Raw genomic sequence first — 20,576 nt, forward strand, 5'->3', positions numbered from 1 at the left:
CATCAAGTAAAGAAATTTTGCTGCAAGAACTTGAGGTTGGTCTAAAGAAAAAAAAAATTATAGAAGCCATAGTTCCTCTTTTGGTACATTTGTGTAATTGTTTATTGGTTAAAAGAATACATTTCCACAAAGAATCTTCTGATTTGATTACAGAGCTACCCATATTTTATAGAATACCTGAAGAAGCTGGAAAGCTGTTCAGATTTCATGTGCTAAAAAAAGAATATTCTCAATTAAATGGTAAGAAATACACTAAAATACACAGGACAAATAAGCCTCAAGAGAAAATATGGCTGAACAAAAATAATCAGCAGCTACATCACTTTATAACAAAGGAACAATAATGAAATGAAGTTCTCTCTGGACGATCTTCTCCAGCTATACATGAAATGAAAAATATTTTCAACATACATCCAATTTCCAAAGTACAGCATAATGAAACATTTAAAATTTCAGTGTATTTTGATTAGTTCTTAGTACCCCTTCCCCAAAACATTTTTGGCACCAAATAAACTTTTGCTACAAATGGGGATTTTCCTTTGAGATTACCTGCATGACCAGTGTTGACACAATAAGGAAAGGGGGTGACGGTTGTTTGACAAAAACAACTACATAAACTATGAGAAAAAAATTCCTAATCAAGAAATGAAATGGTACTTACCATTGTGTGCACACACTTAGATCAATGCCTGTCAGGGCCTTACAACAACGAATGGCAGTCTTAATCAACACAGAGGGGTCTTTTTCTGGGTTTGGTCCATCCAGCGAAGGAGACCAATGGCCTCCAATGGCCATGGCTTCATCCTTGCCTTTCATGCCCACTAGAAACTAATTCAAAACAAAGAATCATTTACATATATAATGTGGCCCATCAAATTACAGATAGACACTTGGAAAGGAAAGGTACAAACCTTCCCAATATCATTTTCACTACCTCTGGAATCTGTCAGTCAAGGAAGAGTTCAGTCCATCATGTTCCACACTGCATTTCAGCAATGGAATAGGATTTACGCATCATAACTCATCCTCTAAAATACTTGACCAAATAGGAGTTCTTTTAAAGAAACAAACTATGTGCAAATACAAATCTTGACAGCACTCGGCAGAATTTACTAGACAAGTATCAAACTCCCAACTGAACTAGAAACACATAAATAATACACAGCCAATCTCAAACAGAAAAAAGTCTAATTATTTAAAACTAGATTTAATATTATTAAACTAACTTATAAGATTTAAATGACTTGTTTTCAGTCTTATGTAAACACAGTGAGAACTAAGATGAATATATCCAACTAATATCAAAATAAACATTTCACTTTACCTTAACAAGTCTAGCAGGATGCTGAAATCCATCACGAAGTTCTTGCGGGTCTTCAGCAAGAGCACATGACTTATGATATAAATCTTCCATACTAGGGCTAGCCATCAGCATTACCTATTATAGTCAAATAATTCAATCCTGTCAAAAGTCTAAAGTAATGTAAAAAAAATGAGAAGCACTACTAAACATTACACATAAGATTTTCCCCCCTAAAAATGGAATGTATATACCACAGAAAAAAATGGTATTAGATGTCTTATTAACATGACATTTTCAAGAAGCAATTTTCAGATCCATCTTTTGGAACAGAAACAGCTGACGAAGCAATACACTGAAAGCTAGCCTGAAGACTAGCATTTAGCACACTGACCAGCATTAAGTTTTATCCCTGTCTATAGGAAATCCCATCAACTTACATTTTTGAAGTTTAAAATGACAAAAACAATAGCCCTTGTTTTATAGTGTAAGCATTAAGACGGGATAAAACAACAATTTTAAATAGGAAATAGAAAACCAGGCAAAGAAACAGGGATAACTTCAGAAGCTATGAATTCAAAACAGTATCACAATGGTGTACAAACCTTTGCACTGTACAGGTGGTCAGCATCAGGTGGATCAAGAACAGCAATATTTTTTTCTAAGGACTCTACTTCTCTGTGCATCACATAAAAATTGCAGTAATTTCCCAGTTGAAATGGTCTTGACAAAGGAAAAGCATCCACCCATGTAAACTGAGCATCAAAAAAGTCACTAGGAATATATAAATTCTGATAACGACGCCTTAGCTCCATCATGTCACAACTGGGGCTGAAAAAGACAAAAATAGTGAATAAACAACTTTAAGAATAAAGGTTATGCTTATATGTACTCACTTTTGAAGCTATATAAAATTTGATCAAGTAAAAATGAGCAGATTCAGCCGGGTGTGGTGGCACACGCCTTTAATCCCAGCAATCGGGAGGCAGAGGCAGGTGGATCACTGCGAATTCGAAGCCAGCCTGGTCTATAAAGAGAGTCCAGGACAGCCAAGGCCACACAGAGAAACCCTGTCTCGAAAAACTGAAAAAGAAAAACTTAAAAAAAAAAAAAAAGGTTTTGGCCAGGCACAGTGGCACACGCCTTTAATCCCAGCACTTGAGAGGCAGAGGCAGGTGGATCACTGTGAGTTCAAGGCCAGTCTGATCTACAAAGCGAGTCCAGGACAGCCAGGGGTACACAGAGAAACCCTGTCTTGAAAAAACAAACAAACAAACAAAAAAGAAGATGGAAAAAAAAATGAACAGATTCAAGTCTGTATACATACTTTCCTAAATGATATTCTAAATGTTACTTTTTACTTCTCTATTTTTTGTGTCCATCTTATAATTCCTTAGAAAGACCCTGTGAAATATCTATAAGCCAATTCTATAGGACATCTGCACAATAGTTTTTCTCCCTCAGTTGGAAGTATGTATACTTGAAAAAAAATTACAGTTCATATAGAAAATGTATTAAAAAAATGAGATGCACCAAGTTAGTATTTAAATGCCTTTTAGTCACATTTATGCTATGTAGAAAATTACATTTTATTCTATAGAAAGTGCCTAGATTAAACATACTTAAACTTAAAAAGTTAATAGGAGTCAGGTGTGATGGAACCTGAATCCACACATTCCAGAGGCAGAGCCAGGCAGGAGGCCTCAAGCAAAATTCGTGTGAAGGCAAAATCCAAATTAGCTTTAGATTGATTATATATAACTTCATACCCTCAATATAAAAGATCTGCATTTATACCAGATTAGTGTGTAAAGAGGGTTTCCTGCTGTTTCTATCTGACAATGACTTTCTAAGAAAAGCTGTGTATGTATATTTTGTCTGTATGTGTTGTACAGCAGGTGAATACATGCTGCCTAAAGAGGTCCGAAGAGGGTATCAGAACCCCTTAAAAATGAACAGTGAGGGGACTGGACAGATGGCTCAGTGGGTAAGAGCACTGACTTCTCTTCTGAAGGACCCGGGTTCAATTTCCAGCACCCACATAGCAGCTCACAACTGTCTATAACTCCAAGATCTGACACCTTCACACAGACATACATGCAGGCAAAACACCATCGTACATAAAATAAAAAAATAAATATTTTCAGCACTCAGGAGGCAGAGGCAGGCGGATCGCTGTGAGTTCGAGGCCAGCCTGGTCTACAAAGCAAGTCCAGTACAGCCAAGGCTACACAGAGAAACCCTGTCTTAAAAAACAAACAAAAAACAACAAAAGACTAGTTAGAGCAGTATGAAAGAGAATGGCCCCTAAAAGTTGATATCAGCGAGGTTAAAATCCCTAACCGACTGACTGATGCTTACTTCAAGCAGCAGCAGCTGCGCAAGCCCAGGCACCAGGAGGGCGAGACCTTTGACACAGACAAGGAGAAATACGAGGTTACCAAGCAGCGCAAGGCTGTGGACTCGCAGGTTTTGCCAAAGCTCAAAGCTGTTCCTCAGCTGCAGGGCTACTGCGATCTCAGTTCTCTCTGACAAATAGGATGTATCCTCACACACTGGTATTCTAAGTTGCTAACAACCTAATTAAACAGCTTCATACCTTAAAAAAAAAAAAGAAAGAAAGGTCCCTACTGGCTCATATATTTGAATGCTTGCTCTGCAGTTGGTGGGAATTTTCAGGAAGGATTAGAAATGTGTGTCACTGGGGGTAGGCTTCCAAAAGCCTATAAGACTCTCAATTACTTCTTTCTGTCTCTGACTTGTGCTTGTAGATAAGCTACTTTGACATAAGCTACAGAACCATGCCTGTGTACTTGCTGCCATTTGACGTGACATGAAGGTTGTGCAATTTATTACCCTCGGGAATCATAAGCCCCAAATTAAATGTGTTCTTTCATAAGTTGCCTTAGTCATGATGTCTCTTCACAGCAATAGAAAAATTACTAAAGCCAGGTGTTGGTAGTGCACACCTTTAATCCCAGCACTCGGGAGGCAGAGGCAGACAGAGCAAGTTCCAGGACATCTCCAGGACTGCACACATATACAGAGAAACCCTTGTTTTGAGAAACCAAAAAAAAAAAAAAAAGAAATACAGATTTTCTGTGGATGTAGCTTAATAGTAAAAAACTTACAGAACATCTGAAAGTTTTTTTGTTATTGTTGTTTTGGTTTTACAAGACAGGGTTTCTATGTGTGTAGCCTTGGCTGTCCTGGACTCCCTTTGTAAACCAGACTGACCTCAAACTCACAGAAATCCAACTGCCTCTGGCTCCTCAGTGATGAGATTACAGGCACGAGCCACCTCACCCAGCTCCAAAAGATCTTATGTTGCAAAACACCACCAATATTTCCCTATCAATACAGTTATGTAGAGGTAAACCATTTACAGTTGCTGATACAATATCATTGTCATAATAACAGAAATGTAGAAAAAAATATCACAAAGGTTTTTTGTTTAAAAAAAATTTAAGGAAGGAAGTTATGTACAAACATTTTCAGAGCTGGAGAGGTGGTTCAGAGGTTAAGAGTACTGGCTGCTCTTCCAGAGGTCCTGAATTCAATTCCTAGCAACCACATGGTGGCTCACAACCATCTATAATGAGATCTGGTGCCCTCTTCTGGCATGCAGGCACACATGCAGGCAGAACACAGTATATGTTATAAAAAAAATCTTTTAAAAAAAATTTTTTTTCAAGTCACATCTTGCTCCAAAGAGTAACATCAATAATGGAACAGTGGCTAAGTACAAACAATTCATATCCCTCACACTAGCTCATAATCATGTTAGTGTAAGGAAGTTTTGAGTTCTACAGCTACAGAAGACAAGCTTTAAAACTTTATTTGCAATGTGTTTATTTGATCTTTTGGACATTTGTATAAAACAATGTCACTAATAACAAAATTAAGCAACAAACTAAACAGCACAGAAGGGAAAACTTACCAATCCAAAGAAAACTTTGAAAACTGCACAGTGTATCGTGGAACCACACGACGGACTCTGCGAGGGGATCGCTCTCTTTCTCTCCTGGGTGACCTCTCCCGGGAACGTTTCCTTTGAGGTGATCTTTCTCTGGATCTGCGTCTTTCTCTGTCCCGTTCACGACTTAAAGCAAGAATTTAAAAAATTACTCTGGGGCCAACAGTGTGGCTCAGCGGGTGCAGGTGCTGCTATCAAACTTGAGAACCTGAGTTTCATTCCCAGAAACTACATGTGGAAGGAGAGGACAGACTCCTCCAAGTCTTCCTTTGGACTTTACACATATACCATGGCAACACAAATTAAATAACTGCTAATATTTACTGGTAGTCCTTGCCAGGCATGGTGACGTATACCTTTAATCTCAGCACTCGGCAGAGGCAGGTATATCTAGTATAAGTTCTTGGCCATCCAAGGTTATATAGTTAGATACAAATAAATAGCTCTCTTAAATTTTTTTCTTTCTTTCCTTTGTTTGTTTACTCATTTTTGACAGTCATATTATATAGACCAGGCTGGCTTGGGACAACTTCCAATTTTTTTTCCAATTATTTTTTATTTTATGCATATGAGTGTTTTGTCTACACGTATGTCTGTGTACCCCATGTATGCCTGAGAAAGGCAAAAAAGAGCATGGAAAGCCCCCAAACTAGTGTTACATACAGATGGTTATCTACCAGCCGGGGTGCACACAAGAGCAGACAGTGCTCTTACCTCTAAGCTATTTCTCCAGTACACAATGCTACTTTCAAACATACCTTCGGTCATCTTTTCTATTAGGTACTTGATCCCCTCTGTCATTCCTTCCAGAAAATCTAGATGGTGGATCTAATCTCCGTGCAGGTTGTGGTTGTGACACTATACGAACAGGAGGCTGCAATAGGCCAGCTTCAATAGACACAAAAGAAAAAACAAAATTGTTAAACAATACTCAAAATGTATTCCATGCCTGTGTAAGATAAATATAAACATGCAGGTAGGATTTACCAAAGTTCTTTTTTTGCAAGTCAGCAAATTACATAGTTATTTTCAAAGGAAAACGTATTGCTTGGTGATTTCCTGGTACTGAAAACTAAAAACTGTCATTTTAAAATAGCAAACTGCAGGGCGTGGTGGCGCACGCCTTTAATCCTAGCACTCGGGAGGCAGAGGCAGGTGGATCGCTGTGAGTTCGAGGCCAGCCTGGTCTACAAAGCGAGTCCAGGACAGCCAAGGCTACATAGAGAAACCCTGTCTCGAAAAACCAAAAAAAAAAAAAAGCAAACTATTTTCCCATATAGGACAATAAGCTCAAATTCTTTGGTACAATGGAAGCAAAATAGGGATCTGTGTTTTTAAAAAAAAAAACAACAACGTGGCCAGGTACAATAGTGCACTCCTGTAATCCCAGCACTCAGGGAAACAGAGGCAGGAGATCTCTGTGAGTTCAAGGCCTGCCTGGCCTATAAGGCAAGTCCAGGAGAGCCAATGCTACAGAGAGAAACCCTATCTTGAAAAACAAAAAACAAATCAAAAGCCAAAAAAACATTGTGTATCACAGTTCTTCTTTGACAGGTGTGATGGTTCAAGCCTTTAATCCTAGGGAGACAGAAGCAGGTGGGAATCTGTGAGTATAAATCCAGCCTGGTCTATAAATCAAGTTATAAGACAGCCAGGTCTACATGGTGAGGTCATCTCAAACAAACAAAAAACACCAATGAAATTCTACTGAAATTCTTCAAAACAAAACTGCCTTTGGCTCCTGTCTAGAACCATTAATGATGACTGTTGTCAATCAGTTGAAAGGGGAGGCAAACCAAAAGCACCTGTTTTATTTAATTTTTTTTAACTGGCTTGCTGGTTTTATGTCATAAAAACTAAACACTTTGTTTGTGTGTGATGATTGAAACCACACCAAGCACCTTGCCTATGTGTAATACTGAACTGTCTCTTGGACCTCACCAATTATGTTTTTGTTTTATTAACCAATTTTTAAAAATGTTTATTTTCTGCATATAAAGCTCATTGCCTGCATATATATATGTGTGTGTATCATATATATGCAGGCAAAGAGCTTTATACACATAAAGCCCTGGAACTCATTCTAGCTCGAAAAACAAAACAAAACAAAACAACACCACACCAGGAAAAGCTATGGCTACTAATACCTGCAAATAATCAAATCTAGCATCAGTTAACACTAGGGTAACAGAAAACATCTAAAATAATGCAGCAGGAATTTACAAAACATTAACCATAACTAATTCTTGCCAAAACATTTAGACTTACACTTTAGTTTCTATGACAAAGGAACAAGGTAAAAACAATAAAAGGAATCAAAACAAATCCAAAAAGTAAACATTCTAAAAGAATCCATAAGATGTAATAAAGAAATCCAAAATATATAAATTTAAAAAATTGAGTGTGGCAGCACATGCCTATAACCCCAGCATTTGAGAAGAGGAGGAAGAAGGATCTGGAGTTCAAACTTATGCTTGGCTGCAGCGTGCATCAAAGGCCAGTCTGGGCTACAGGACCCTTCGCAAAAACAGAACAGAACAACAATCCCGGCTCAGCATGTCGGTGGGCCACTTGCCACACAATCCTGAAGTCTATACTCAGAACCTTAAAAAAGTAGAAGCCGGGCATGGTGGCGGACACCTTTCATCCCAGCACTCAGGAGGCAGAGGCGGGCAGATCGCTGTGAGTTCAAAGGCAGCCTGGTCTACAGAGCCAGTGCAGGATAGTCAAGGCTACACAGAGAAACTCTGTCTCGAAAAACAAAAATAAAAAAACCCAACTACAACAAAAAATAGAAGACAATTGGAAACCTTTCTGTAAAGTTGTCCTCTGACCTTCACCTCTGCACTGTTGACACACATGTTTATACTCACACAGTACACATGCACACACTAATTAAAAATAGACAGCTGGAGCAGGGGTGGTGCCCCATGCCTATAATCCCACCACTGAAGGAGGCAAAGGCAGGCTGAGTCCTGTGAGTTCAAGGCCATGGCTACACAGAGAAACCCTGTCTCTATAAACCAAAAACAAATAAATGAAAAGATTGGGCGGCGGGGGGAAGGCACCATTGGTAAGATGGCACTGGCTGGTTTTCCAGAGGTCATGAGTTCAAATTCCAGCAACCATAAGGTAGCTCATGACCATCTATAAAGCGATCTAATGCCCTTTTCTGGAATGCAGATGTATATGCATACAGAGAAATCATATAGAACAAAACAACAACAAATCATATTTTTTTTAAAAAGGAAGCTGGCAAAATGTCTGTTAGGAGCACTGGCTTCCACCTCAACTTCAATTCCTAGCACTCATGTGGCTGCTCACAAATTGTTAACTCCAGTTCTGGAAGATCCAATACCTTCCTGTGGCCATCAAGGGCACTGGGCATGGACATGTTGCACAGACATACATGCAGGCAGAACACTCACACATAAAAATAAATAAATCTAGTAAATTTCCATATGACCCACCTGCAGCACTCTATATACATACAAAAGATGGTAGTCAATATAGCAGAGACCCTCACACACCCATGTCTACAGTGACTCTACTCACAAGAGATAGGAGATAACATTCATCAAGCATGGGACATATAGCATGATATACATCCACACAACTTGATGCAACCATCTTAATGAGCAGAGATTCATAACAACAATACTACATGTTGTTTGCTCATACGGCGATGCTCAATTTAAGTGTGTGTGTGTGTGTGTGTGTGTGTGTGTGTGTGTGTGTGTGTGTGTGTGTGTTATACTGTGGGTAACAAAACTATAAACGAGACTGAGAAAAGGGGCTCTCTAGTGAATACAGTGGAATATATACACGGGACACTAGAAAGGGGGGCTGAGAGAACAAAAGGAATCATCTAGGGGTGGGAAGAAAGCATGAAAAAAAATGTATGACAATTACATATGTTGAGGAAGTGATGGTGTCCATTTTATGTATATTTACTCTAAATATCAGAAAACAAAATCAAAAATAAAAAGCCTTCCATATTACACTGGTTAGCTTTACTGTCAATGGGAAACAAGCTGTGATCATCTGGGAAGAGAGAGCTGCAACAAAGACAGTTATCTGCGTCAGACTGAGAGGCATTTTCCTGACTAAGGACTGACGTGGGAGGGCGCAGCCCACTGTGGGTGCTCCCACCATTGGGCAGGTATAAGAAAGAGGTGAGCACGCCATGGAGAGCAAATCAGGAAGCTGCATCCTCCACAGTCTCTGCTTCAATTCCTGCCTCAGCTCCTGCCCTGACTGCCCTTAATGATGGATTATAACCTTAAGTAGGTTTTAGATGGTGTTTTAAAAAAAAGATTTATTTATTTATTTATTATGTACATAGTATTTTGCCCACATGGGTGCCTGCATGCCAGCAAGGGGCACCAGATCTCATTATCGATGGCTGTGAGCCACCATGTGGTTAGCGGGAATTGAACTCAGGACCCCTGGAAGAGCAGACACAGCTTCTAACCTCTAAGCCATCTCTCCAGCCCCCTTGGATGGGTGTTTTACGACAGCAAGAGAAGGGAAACTTCAGAAGTAGAAAAGGTTCTGTTCATGATACCTAAGCGTCCTTTCATGTTTTCCCCAAGTCCATGATACTTTTGGAATTAGAAGCATGTTCTTACTATTTAAGCAGTTTAAACATCTACACATTCATTGGAAACAAGAAACAAACATGCATTACATGTAATACCTTTCTGCTGTGGCTGTTGTAGTAAGGGCTGTGGCTGGGTCTGCAACAGTGGTGTAATAGAAGCAGCTGAGATCTGGGCCTGCAGTAATGACTGGGGCTGGGGCTGGGCTTGAACACCAAATGTTGTCTGTGGCACAATTGGCTGAATAACAGCAGTAGGAGTCTTCAGTAACGGTTGGGTTTGGGACTGATTCTAAAAACAAACCAAAATAAATATATAAATAAAATAATTTCTTTAAAAAGAAATTGCACTGTAAAACATAAAAGCCAAGTATCAAGTTTCTATAGTACCAAATTCAATAATTATGTACCTGATTTGGTAGTGTTTGAATTCTTTGTGCATTCCATTTAAAAGGCATATTAGGATTATAAGTTGCTTCAACCAATACTCTATCACCAACTTGGGGGGTTTTCCCTTTAACAGCACTGGAAGAAACAAAGAGAAAAATATAAGTATGAAAAATATTCTTCCAAATAGATTTATATACAATAAGAAGATCTTCCCACACAAAACATTTATACACCTTTTGTTTTGCTTCTTTTCTTTTGGAGACAGGGTCTCTTTATGCGCTTTGGCATGCCTAGAAATCACTATGTACGCCAAGCTGGCCTCAGAGATCTAACTAGCTCTGTCTTTCAAAGGCTATAGTGATTTTATATGCACCACATTTGTGTCATGGAAATCAGAAGAGGGTACCTAATCCCCAAAACTAAACTAGCAGATGGTTAGGAACCTATCAGGTGATGGGAACCAGACATAGTCTTCTGGAAGCATAAGGAGTGCTTTAAACTGCTGAACCATCTCTACAGCCCCTAAAGATTTATTTTTATTTTTAATTATCTGTTATGGGTCTGATGTACATATATATGCTTACATGAATTGGTACCCTAGGAGTTATAAGCAGTTGTGAGCCACTTGACATGGATGCTAGAAATTGAACAATAGTCCTTCGCAATAGCATGAAGTGCCCTTAACTGTAGAGCCATCTTTCCAAATCCTAGATTCATTTATTTCTACAGGATCCTGCCTGACTGCACGCCTGTACACTAGAAGAGAGTACCAGATCTCTTTATATGTGATTGTGAGTCATCATGCGTTTGCTGGGACTTGAACTCAGGACCTTTTGAAGAGCAGCCAGTGCTCTTAACCTCTGAGCCATCGCCCCTAGACTCCTTATCAAGCTGACTACATTTCACCTTCTACTGTATGTAAGCAAGGCTTCAAGTACAGGAACAATTCATCCTTTTATTTTCTCAGTGTTCCTCTATGTACAAAACTGTCCTACTGTAATAGCCTAAGGATAAGATTTTAGAAAAAAGAAGCCCAACAACAGGAAAATCTCAAATAACAATTAGTTTCCCTAACATAGTATTTAATTCTAAGGAAGTCCATTAAAACTACCTAAGGTAAGATGGCTAAGTGGGTACAGCCTTATGCTGTGCAAACATAAGGACCTGAGTTCCAATCACCAGAATCCACATAAAGGGCTAGGCATGGTTCCATACACCTGTACCCAGTGTTGTAAGGAGTAGAGACAGAAGGTTCATTGGGTTTTGCTGGACACTAGCCTAGCTCCACGATCAGTGATAAACCCTGATTCAAAGGCAGGGCTGGGAGGGGTGGTACGTCTTTTAATCCCAGCACTCAGAAAGCAGAGGCAGACAGATCTTTTCTGTGAATTCAAGTCCAGTCTGGTGTTTGGTCAACATATAGTGTTCCAGACCACTAAGGCTACAAAGTAAAACCCTGTCTCCTCCCACCAAAAAAAAAAAAGGTTGAGAAGGACACCCCATGATCTTCCTCTGTTCATACACTCCTGCAACAACTCCCTACATGTACATATACAACACACACATCACAGGATACACACACAGACACAAACATACACATATACACACAGACACACGAATAAATAATCTTAAAAAAAAAATCCTGTTTCCTGCAACTGCTGCCACAAAAACTAGGAAGGAAATACTATTATCAGAACACCACTAAGGAGGCAGAGGCTTTTGGATCTCTATGAGATCAAGGTCTACAGGGTGAATCCAGAAATAGCCAAGCCTACACAGAAAAAAAGAAAAAAGAAAAACAACTATTTGTCATACGGGGTGGTCTACATCTTTAATCCTAGTGCCCAGAAGGAAGTAGATGGATATTTATGAGTTCAAGGCCATCCTGGTCTACATAGTAAGTTCTAGTCAGCCAAGGCTACATAGTAAACACTGCATACAAACTAATCAAACCGCTGGGCGTGGTGGCCCATGCCTTTAATCCTGGCTCAGCATGTGGGTGGACCACTTGCCACACAAGCAAGGCGGGCATGGTGGCGCAGGCCTTTAATCCCAGCACTCGGGAGGCGGAGGCGGAGGCAAACGCAGGTGGATCGTTGAGTTTGAGGCCTGCCTGGTCTACAAAGTGAGTCTGGGACAGCCAAGGCTACAGAGACAAACACTGTCTCGAAAAACCAAACCAAACTAACCAAACCAAACTAAAAAACAAAAACTCATAATATTCTTTCATCAGGCATCATGACAAACACTTTTTATTTTAAGCTCAGCACTCAGAAGTCAAAGGCAGAGGGATCTCTGTGAGTTAGTTCACTGGAAGCCTGTCTTTAACAGTGAATTCCAAGCCAGCTGTCTAATGAGATGCTATTTCAAAGTAACTACTACCACCCTTACTTTTAGGGCCAGAGGAGATAATTCATTGCTATACACATTTGAGGAATCCACATGAAAGGCGGACATGGTGGTATATACCTGTAACCACAGGACTGGCAGGACTTGAAGGCAGAGGTAAATGGGAGATCTTGTCATAGAATAAATATATGATGGAGAACAGAAAAGAATAGAGAACAAAGACAACCTCTGGTCGGCACAACACATTTCCTTCAAATCACACAAAATTGAGAAAAAAATTTAGTCAGTATTAAATGCGTATAAAATCAAGATTAGATTTTAATAGGCTAGTTCAACTCCCACCTTATTTTATCTGTTTGTTTTGAAGCAAAGGTCTTTCTATAAAGACCCAGCTGTTCTAGACTATGTAGATCAGGCTAGCCTGGAAATCACAGAGGTCCACTTGTATCTGCCATTCAATGCTGGGATTAAAGGTGTGTGCTACCATGCCTGCCTCAATCTCTAATTTTATTCTAAGCCTGGATGGACTTGAATATATTACTAGAACTGTCACCTAACATTTATAAAAAATAAAAAAGGAAAAAAAAAGGAATTAATATTTATTAGCAAGCTTGAACACTGAGCAGCCTGGAACCCACATGACATGGGAGAACCTCTATCTCCACAAGTGTGTAACTACCGACTCACAAACATATTTACACACATACACAAATGTTATTTTATCTAAAAAGAGCATAAGTACAAATATACAGAAATAGTGATTTAAAAATAAAATTATAAACTATAAATTTTGCCATGATTAAAAAAATGTTACTACACCCATCATCAATCAATATCTAATGAAATTTTTACCCAAGCTGAAAGAATACATCTTCATCCACAAATCCAAATGTATCATGGAGCTTTGTAACCACTCCTGTGAAAACACGCTGCTTCTGAGGTTGAGTTTGCTGCTGACTGGACCTTGGTGTTGGATATGATACAGTAATCTGTGCCGCAGGCTGAGGAGTAGACAGGCTAAGGCTTGTGGGCAATGCAACAGCTGGCTATCAAACAAAGCAACATCACATTAAGACTTGTAATTGTCTAAAGATTAAAAATCATTGTAAACTCAGGTATTACACTAGTAAGAAACAGCTCCATTCTCAAACCAAACAGAGAAAACAACAAACAAACAATAAACTAGGTGCGTTGGTGACTGATTATAATCTCAGTGCTGAAGAGATGGAAGCAGGCTCACTGACCAGACAGTCTAGCCTGCATGGAGTGTCTGTGCTGCTGTCTCAGCAAACTTCCTTAGTTTCCTAAGGTGCCAATGTTCTTAAGCATAGCATGGGAGACACCGGTTCCAAGGAAAAAAACTTCTATAGCTTTTCTACTTAATTGGAGAGTTTTGTTAGGAATTGAAAATATAAGTCAGAAATCAGGCATGGTGGCACACACCCATAATCCCAGCACTCAGAGAGGCAGAGGCAGGCAGATCTCTGTGAGTTTGAGGCCAGCCTAGTCTACAAAAGAGAGTTCAGGACCGCTACGGCTACACAGAGAAACTCTGTCTCAGAGAAAAAAAGAAAAAAGAGTCAGAGATAAAGCTCAGCAGATTCATTACCAAGCCTGATACCTGAGCTCAAGTCTCAGAATGCACATAGGAGACAATCGACATGTGCAAATCATCATTTGATCTTGACATGCATTGAAACATACACCACCACATACTTAAGTAAATAACTTCAAGCAATTTTTCAAAAGAAACTGAGTATGTGCCCATTTACGTTTTTGTTCGTGGTGTGTGTTCAAATATGTGTCTGCCACTCCTAAGAATCAAATCTAGGGCTTCAAACACATTAAGTAAGCACCCCAGAGGAAATTTAGTTTAGTTTAGTTTTTTGTTTTTTCAAGATGGGGTCTCTCTTGTAGTCCTGGCTGTCTTGGACTCCTTTGCAGACTAGGCTGGCCCAGAGATCTGCCTGCTTCGGCCTGAGAGCTGGGATTAATGGCATACCCAGCAGAAATTTAGTTTTTGTTTGCTTGATTTTTAAGGCAGGAACCTCCGATGTAACCCAAATTACAGCCTAATCTGAGACTTCTAGCAACAGGGGATATGGAGCCTGAAGTTGACCCCTCCTGTACCCAGGTAGGACTCTCAGTAGAGGGAAGGGGGACACCGCCCTACTCATAAAACCTTCAACCCAAAATGTATCCTGCCTACAAAATGTGTAGGAATAAAGATGGAGCAGAGATTGAGGGAATGCCCAACCAGTGGCTGTCCTACTTTGAATCCAATGCCATAGGAGAGAGGCAACCCCTGACACTATTAATGATAATCTGCTATGCTTGTAGACAGGAGCCTAGCACAACTGTTTTCTGAGAAGCTTCATCCAGTAGCTGATAAACAGATGCAGAGACCCACACCAAAAAAAAAAAAAAAAGGTAGCGCTCAGGGAGTCTTGTGGAAGAGTAGGAAGAATTACTGAAGGGGCTGGAGGGATCAAGTACTCCACAAGAAGACTACAGAGTCAACTAAGCTGTGCCCATGGAGGTAACACAGACTGACCAACAACCAAAGAGCATTCATGAGCTGGACGAAGACCCCTACACATATGTGGGTCCCCTAACAACTGGGGGTGGAGGAGGTTGTCTCTGACTCCATTGCCTGCCTTTAGGTGCCTTTTCCCTAGCTGGGTTGCCTTGTCTGGTCTCAGTGGGAGAGGATATGCTTAGTGCTGCTACAACTTTTTTTTTCTCTTAACTGCTGAGCCATCTCTCCAGCCCAGAAGATTTTATTTGTCTGTTTTTGCTTTTGGAGACAGGGTTTCTCTGTGTAGTCTTGACTGTCCTGCTCTCACTGGTAGACCAGGCTGGCCTCAAAATAAAAAAGATCCAGCTGCCTCTGCTCCCAAGTCCTGGGATTAAAGGCGTGAGCCACCACGCCCAGCTGAGGTTTTATTTATTTATTTTTTGTTTGTTTTGTTTTGTTTTTGTTTTGAGACATGGTTCTGTGTGTAGCCTTGGCTGTCCTGGACTCACATTGTAGACCAGGCTGGCCTTGAACTCACAGGGATCCATCTGCCTCTGCCTCCCGAGTGCTAGGATTAAAGGCGTGCACTACCACTGCCTTTTGTGTGTGTGCATTAAGGGCACTATATGCAAGTGGTACCCAATGTGGTCAAAAGAGAGCACCAGAGCGTTGGAGGAGGGTCTTGTGCATTATGTTTTTAAATGTTCCTGTGGACCAGCTCCTCTATGACTTGGCCTCATATTTCAGACAAAATGCTGATTTTAGTGCCCTAATATCTGGCACTGCCATGCGCATTGTTATGAATGGTGAACCATCTCCTGTACTCGTATGATGCAAGGAACCTTCCCCAATTATCCCTGATTGGCTAATAAAGATGATGCCTATGACTGGGCAGAAGTCCAGCTCCCTGATCCTCCTGCTCTCAACCGCAAGCTCAGGATCCTACCTTTCTTGCACACATAAGTGTACAAACATGGAAGCAAGAATAAGACATGAGATGTCTTGTTTTTTGGAGGGGTTTTTTGGGTTATTTTTGAGACAAAATTTCTCACCGGCTGTCCTGGACTCACTTTGGCAACTAGGCTCGCCTCAAACTCACAAAGATCCGCCCTTGTCTGCCTCCCGAGGGCTGGGATTAAAGGCATGAGCCATCACACTCGGCTAAGATGTCTTTTCATATGCTCTCTAATTAACTAACACAGATTTTCAGAACTTTATAAGAACCAGACATAGGCCAGGCAGTGGTGGTAGATGCCATTAATCCCAGCACTCAGAAGCAGAGGCAGGTGGATCGCTGTGAGTTTGAGGCCAACCTGGTCTACAAAGTAAGCCCAGGGCATCCAGGGATAAATAAAGAAACCCAGTTTCAAAAAAGAAAGAGGCAGATACAATAGAACATGGCTGTAGCCAGGCGTGGTAGCCCACGCTTTTAATCCCAGCACTCGGGAGGCAGAGGCAGGCGGATCACTGTGAGTTCGAGGCCAGCCTGGTCTACAAAGAGAGTCCAGGACAGCCAAGGCTATACAGAGAGACCCTGTCTCACAAAACCAAAAAAAAAAAAAAAAAAAAAAAAAAAAAAAAAAAAAAAAGAAAGAAAGAACATGGCTGTAATCCCCACAGCAGAAGAGCTGGAGGAAGAGAAGGAGAAATGAAAATGGTCAACTATGGCTACATAGCCAGGTGAGGCCAGCCTGGGATACAAGAAAACAAACCAGGTAGGCAGTGGTGGTACACGTCCTTAATCCCAGCACTCCAGGGTATCTGTGAGTTTGAGGTCAGCCTGGTCTACAGAGTGAGCTCCGGGACCGAAAAACCAAAAACAAGTAAAAGAAATGGAAGCATATAATATTCTATTCTCAACACAAAACACATTATTCCATCTTTAGGCAAAAATAAATATTGCAATGTTAGTATACAAATACAACAATTATCTTTAAACTCTTAATGAAAACTACAACAGAAATAACTCAGATACTTAAAAGAAAAAAAGTAAGAGCAAACTAACCTGTGTTAAAATAGTCTGCTGGGGTTGCTGTAACTGAAAATAAAACACAAAAAAGATTAGTCAGTTTTGCTCTTTCAGAGATGATTTATAGAGATATTCTGAGAATTTATTTTGGTTTTTCGAGATAGGGTTTCTCTGTGTAACAGCCCTGGGTGTCCTGGACTCACTTTGTAGTCCAGGCTGACCTTGAACTCACATAGATATGCCTGCCTCTGCCTAGCCTGGGATTAAAGGCATGCGCCACAACACCCAGCTTTGAAAAAGTTTTTAAAGATTAGGTATACAGTATTCTGCCTGCATCCCAGAAGAGGAGACCAATCTCATTGAAGATGGTTATAAGCCACCATGTGATTGGGAACTGAACTTAGGACCTTTAGAAGAACAGTCAGTGCTCTTAACCTCTGAGGCATCTGTCTAAAAATGTATCTATTATTTTATATTATGTGTATGGGTGTTTTGCCTGGGATCTATAACTGCACCAAGTGTATGCTTTGTGGTGTCAGAGGGCATCAGATCTAGCAAACATCAGATCTTCTGTTGTTTTTTGAAACAGAGTTTCTCTGTGTATCCTTGGCTGTCCTGGAGTCACTTTGTAGACCAGGCTGGCCTTGAACTCTCATCGATCCGCCTGCCTCTGCCTCCCAAGTACTGGAATTAAAGGCGTGTGCCACCACCGCCCAGCTACATCTGATATTTCTAAGTAAGCCATTCAATAAGTATTAAGCTACATTAGATTAGAATAAAGGGAGCAGGGCATGCTGGCACTCACCTTTAATTCCAGCACTTGGGAGGCAGAAGCAGGTTGATCTCTGTGAGTTCAAGGACTGCCTGGTCTACAAAGTGAGTTCAGGACAGCCAAGGCTACACAGAGAAACTCTGTCTCAGGAAAATAAACAAAGAAACAAACAGAATAAAAGAGGCTGGAAAGATGGCTCAGAGGTAAGAGCACTGACTGTTCTTCCAATAGTCATGAGTTTAACTCCAGCAACCACATGGTAGCTCACAACCATCTTTAATGAGATCTGCTGCCCTCTTCCGCAGAAAAAGCACTCATATACAATAAATAAACTAAAAGAATAAAGAAACTGGAAACCACTGTAATGATGCACATCTTTAATCTACCACGTGGGAGGCAAACATAGGCAGACCTCTGTAAATTCCAAGACCGCCAGAATCCTAGGCCATGGCTACACAGTGTGACTGTCTCAAAAACAATTATATTAAGTTAAATTTTAAAAAGTTGATTTGTCTGAGGATGAGGGAAATGGTATGTTGTGGTGTAGGCTTAGTTTAGCTGTTTCCTATACCACCCAAAGGATTAAAAATCACACTTTAAGGGCTGGAGAGATGGCTCAGAGGTCAAGGGCACTGACTGCCTCTCCAGAGGTCCTGAGTTCAATTCCCAGCAACCACATGGTGGCTCACAACCATCTATAATGTGATCTGATGCCCTCTTCTGGCCTGTAGGTGTACATGCAGGCAGAGCACTATATAAATAATAAATACATAAATAAATCACACTTTAAGATTGATGGCAAGAAGGAATTTAAAAGTATTATCACTTGGGGTTAGAGAGATAGCTCAGAGGTTAAGAGAACTGGCTGTTCTTCCAAAGGTTGACAGTTCAATTCCCAGCAACCAAATGGTGGCTCACAACCATCTGGTGCCCTCTTCTGGCTTGCAGGCTTGCAGACATACATGCAGGCAAGAATACTGTATAAATAATAAAGAAATCTTTTCTCTTTTAAGTGTATCACTTTAATTTGGGGAAACAGGGGAATGGCTGTTTTAAAATCAATTTTTAACATAAAAAATTTACACAAACCTGTTGTTGCACACTATACAAGGCCTGCTGAGGTTGTGAATATTGCTGAAAAAGATTATTAAAGACAAGGTTAGGCTTATTCATTCTCAAAGTAATGCACACACAGATAAAAACTACTACACTGAAAATTTTCTAAACCACCTACACTTCATCTAAAATTAACAAAATAGTGATTAATTATACTCTGAGAGCTACTGAAGCCAGAAGTTTCATAAAATAGTTGAGGTATATATGAAGAATTTAAGATTCTGCTGGGCAGGGTGGCATATACCTTTAATCTCAGCACTTAGGAGGCAGAGGCAAGTGGATCTCTATGAATTCGAGGCCAGCTTGATTTACAAAATGAGTTCCAGCTACATAGTGAGACCTTGTCTCTAAAAAACAAAAGTAAAAGATTTCTGACAATACAATTATACTTTGTGCAAAGCATGGAAACTTTCTGTGTTTTAATTTGTTTTGTCTTCAGATAGAATCTTCTCTTACTCTGGTAAGGCCTTACATTCATTACCCTCCCTCTGTCCTTTCAAATGCTGATTATAAATATGTGCCTCTAAGCAAAGCTATAGTATAAATTTAACGATTCTTCATTGTTTAAAATATAGAGGTAGCAGCTAGTAATACTGGCACACATTTGGTTTGCTAAGTAAGATACTCATGAGTTCAAGGCCAACAAAAAACAATACAGACAATCCGTCTCAAAACAAATGAACAAGTGACAGAACAAAGAAGATAGAACAAAGCAGCCTTGGTACAGACTACCATTTTTATGCTCTCATGCATCATTGAAAACTCACCTGCTGTAGTGCAGCTGCAGCAGCTGCAGCTTGTTGCTGCAGTGCTGCAGTTTGTGTCAACTGATAGTTTGCTGGCGTTTGTGTGGTAAGGCCTGCCGCCGCCAATGCAGTCTGCTGGGTATAAATGGTAGGAGATGCTCCCAGAAGTGATGGCTGCTGAACACCTAGTGCGGCTAAAATGAGATTAAAAGAGAAGAGAGCAATCAAGATTACTTGGTTCCAGTGTGGCAATCTCCCATGACAAACCTAAAGAAAAACTGCAGTAACACAACACCTAGACCCAGAGTCTAATCAAAAGTATTTTTCTCCGGGCATGGTGGCCAGCCTGGTCTACAAAGTGAGTCCAGGACAGCCAAGGAAACACAGAAAAACCCTGTCTCAAAAAAACCAAACACACACACACAAAGGATTTTTCAAACTTGGATGTGGTGGCCTACACCTATAATCCCAGGACTAGAAGGTGTGGGGTACAGAGGCAGGCAGATTCTGTGAGTTTAAATCCATCTTGGTTTACATACCAAGTTCTAGGACAGCTAGGTCTAAGTATAGATAAATTGAATAAATTAAAACTATTTTCAGGGCCGGGCGTGGTGGTGCACGCCTTTAATCCCAGCACTCAGAGAGGCAGAGGCAGGCAGATTGCTGTGAGTTCGAGGCCAGCCTGGTCTACAAAGCAAGTCCAGGACAGCTGTCAAGGCTACACAGAGAAACCCTCAAAAAAAAAAAAAAAACAGAAGAAGAAGAAGGTGGAGGAGGAGGAGGGGGGGAGGAGGAAGAAGAAGAAGAAAGAAAGAAAGAAAAAGAAAAACCAGGAATTCA

General features: G+C 40.4%; 1 protein-coding gene across 3 annotated transcripts in view; it reads right to left on the reverse strand.

Moving 5' to 3' along the window:
• CCAR1 (cell division cycle and apoptosis regulator 1) overlaps nucleotides 1-20,576 on the reverse strand; it is a 48,279-nt gene that overhangs the window by 22,243 nt on the left and 5,460 nt on the right. For 2 of the 3 annotated variants that reach the window (XM_084751927.1, XM_084751926.1), the window contains exons 3-13: nucleotides 19,758-19,930; nucleotides 18,964-19,008; nucleotides 17,139-17,171; nucleotides 13,468-13,661; nucleotides 10,287-10,401; nucleotides 9,976-10,168; nucleotides 6,035-6,164; nucleotides 5,241-5,402; nucleotides 1,906-2,131; nucleotides 1,325-1,438; nucleotides 662-828 (exon numbers count right to left, since the gene is read on the reverse strand). In XM_084751927.1, coding sequence (XP_084608053.1) covers nucleotides 662-828; nucleotides 1,325-1,438; nucleotides 1,906-2,131; nucleotides 5,241-5,402; nucleotides 6,035-6,164; nucleotides 9,976-10,168; nucleotides 10,287-10,401; nucleotides 13,468-13,661; nucleotides 17,139-17,171; nucleotides 18,964-19,008; nucleotides 19,758-19,930 — 1,552 coding nt within the window. Of the gene's footprint in view, nucleotides 1-661; nucleotides 829-1,324; nucleotides 1,439-1,905; nucleotides 2,132-5,240; nucleotides 5,403-6,034; nucleotides 6,165-9,975; nucleotides 10,169-10,286; nucleotides 10,402-13,467; nucleotides 13,662-17,138; nucleotides 17,172-18,963; nucleotides 19,009-19,757; nucleotides 19,931-20,576 lie in introns of those variants that run through there. The other variant, XM_084751928.1, reaches the window with a different exon arrangement.

The sequence above is a fragment of the Acomys minous genome (genome assembly GCF_964271855.1).
Source record: "Acomys minous genome assembly, chromosome: 13".
Classification (NCBI taxonomy): domain Eukaryota; kingdom Metazoa; phylum Chordata; class Mammalia; order Rodentia; family Muridae; genus Acomys; species Acomys minous.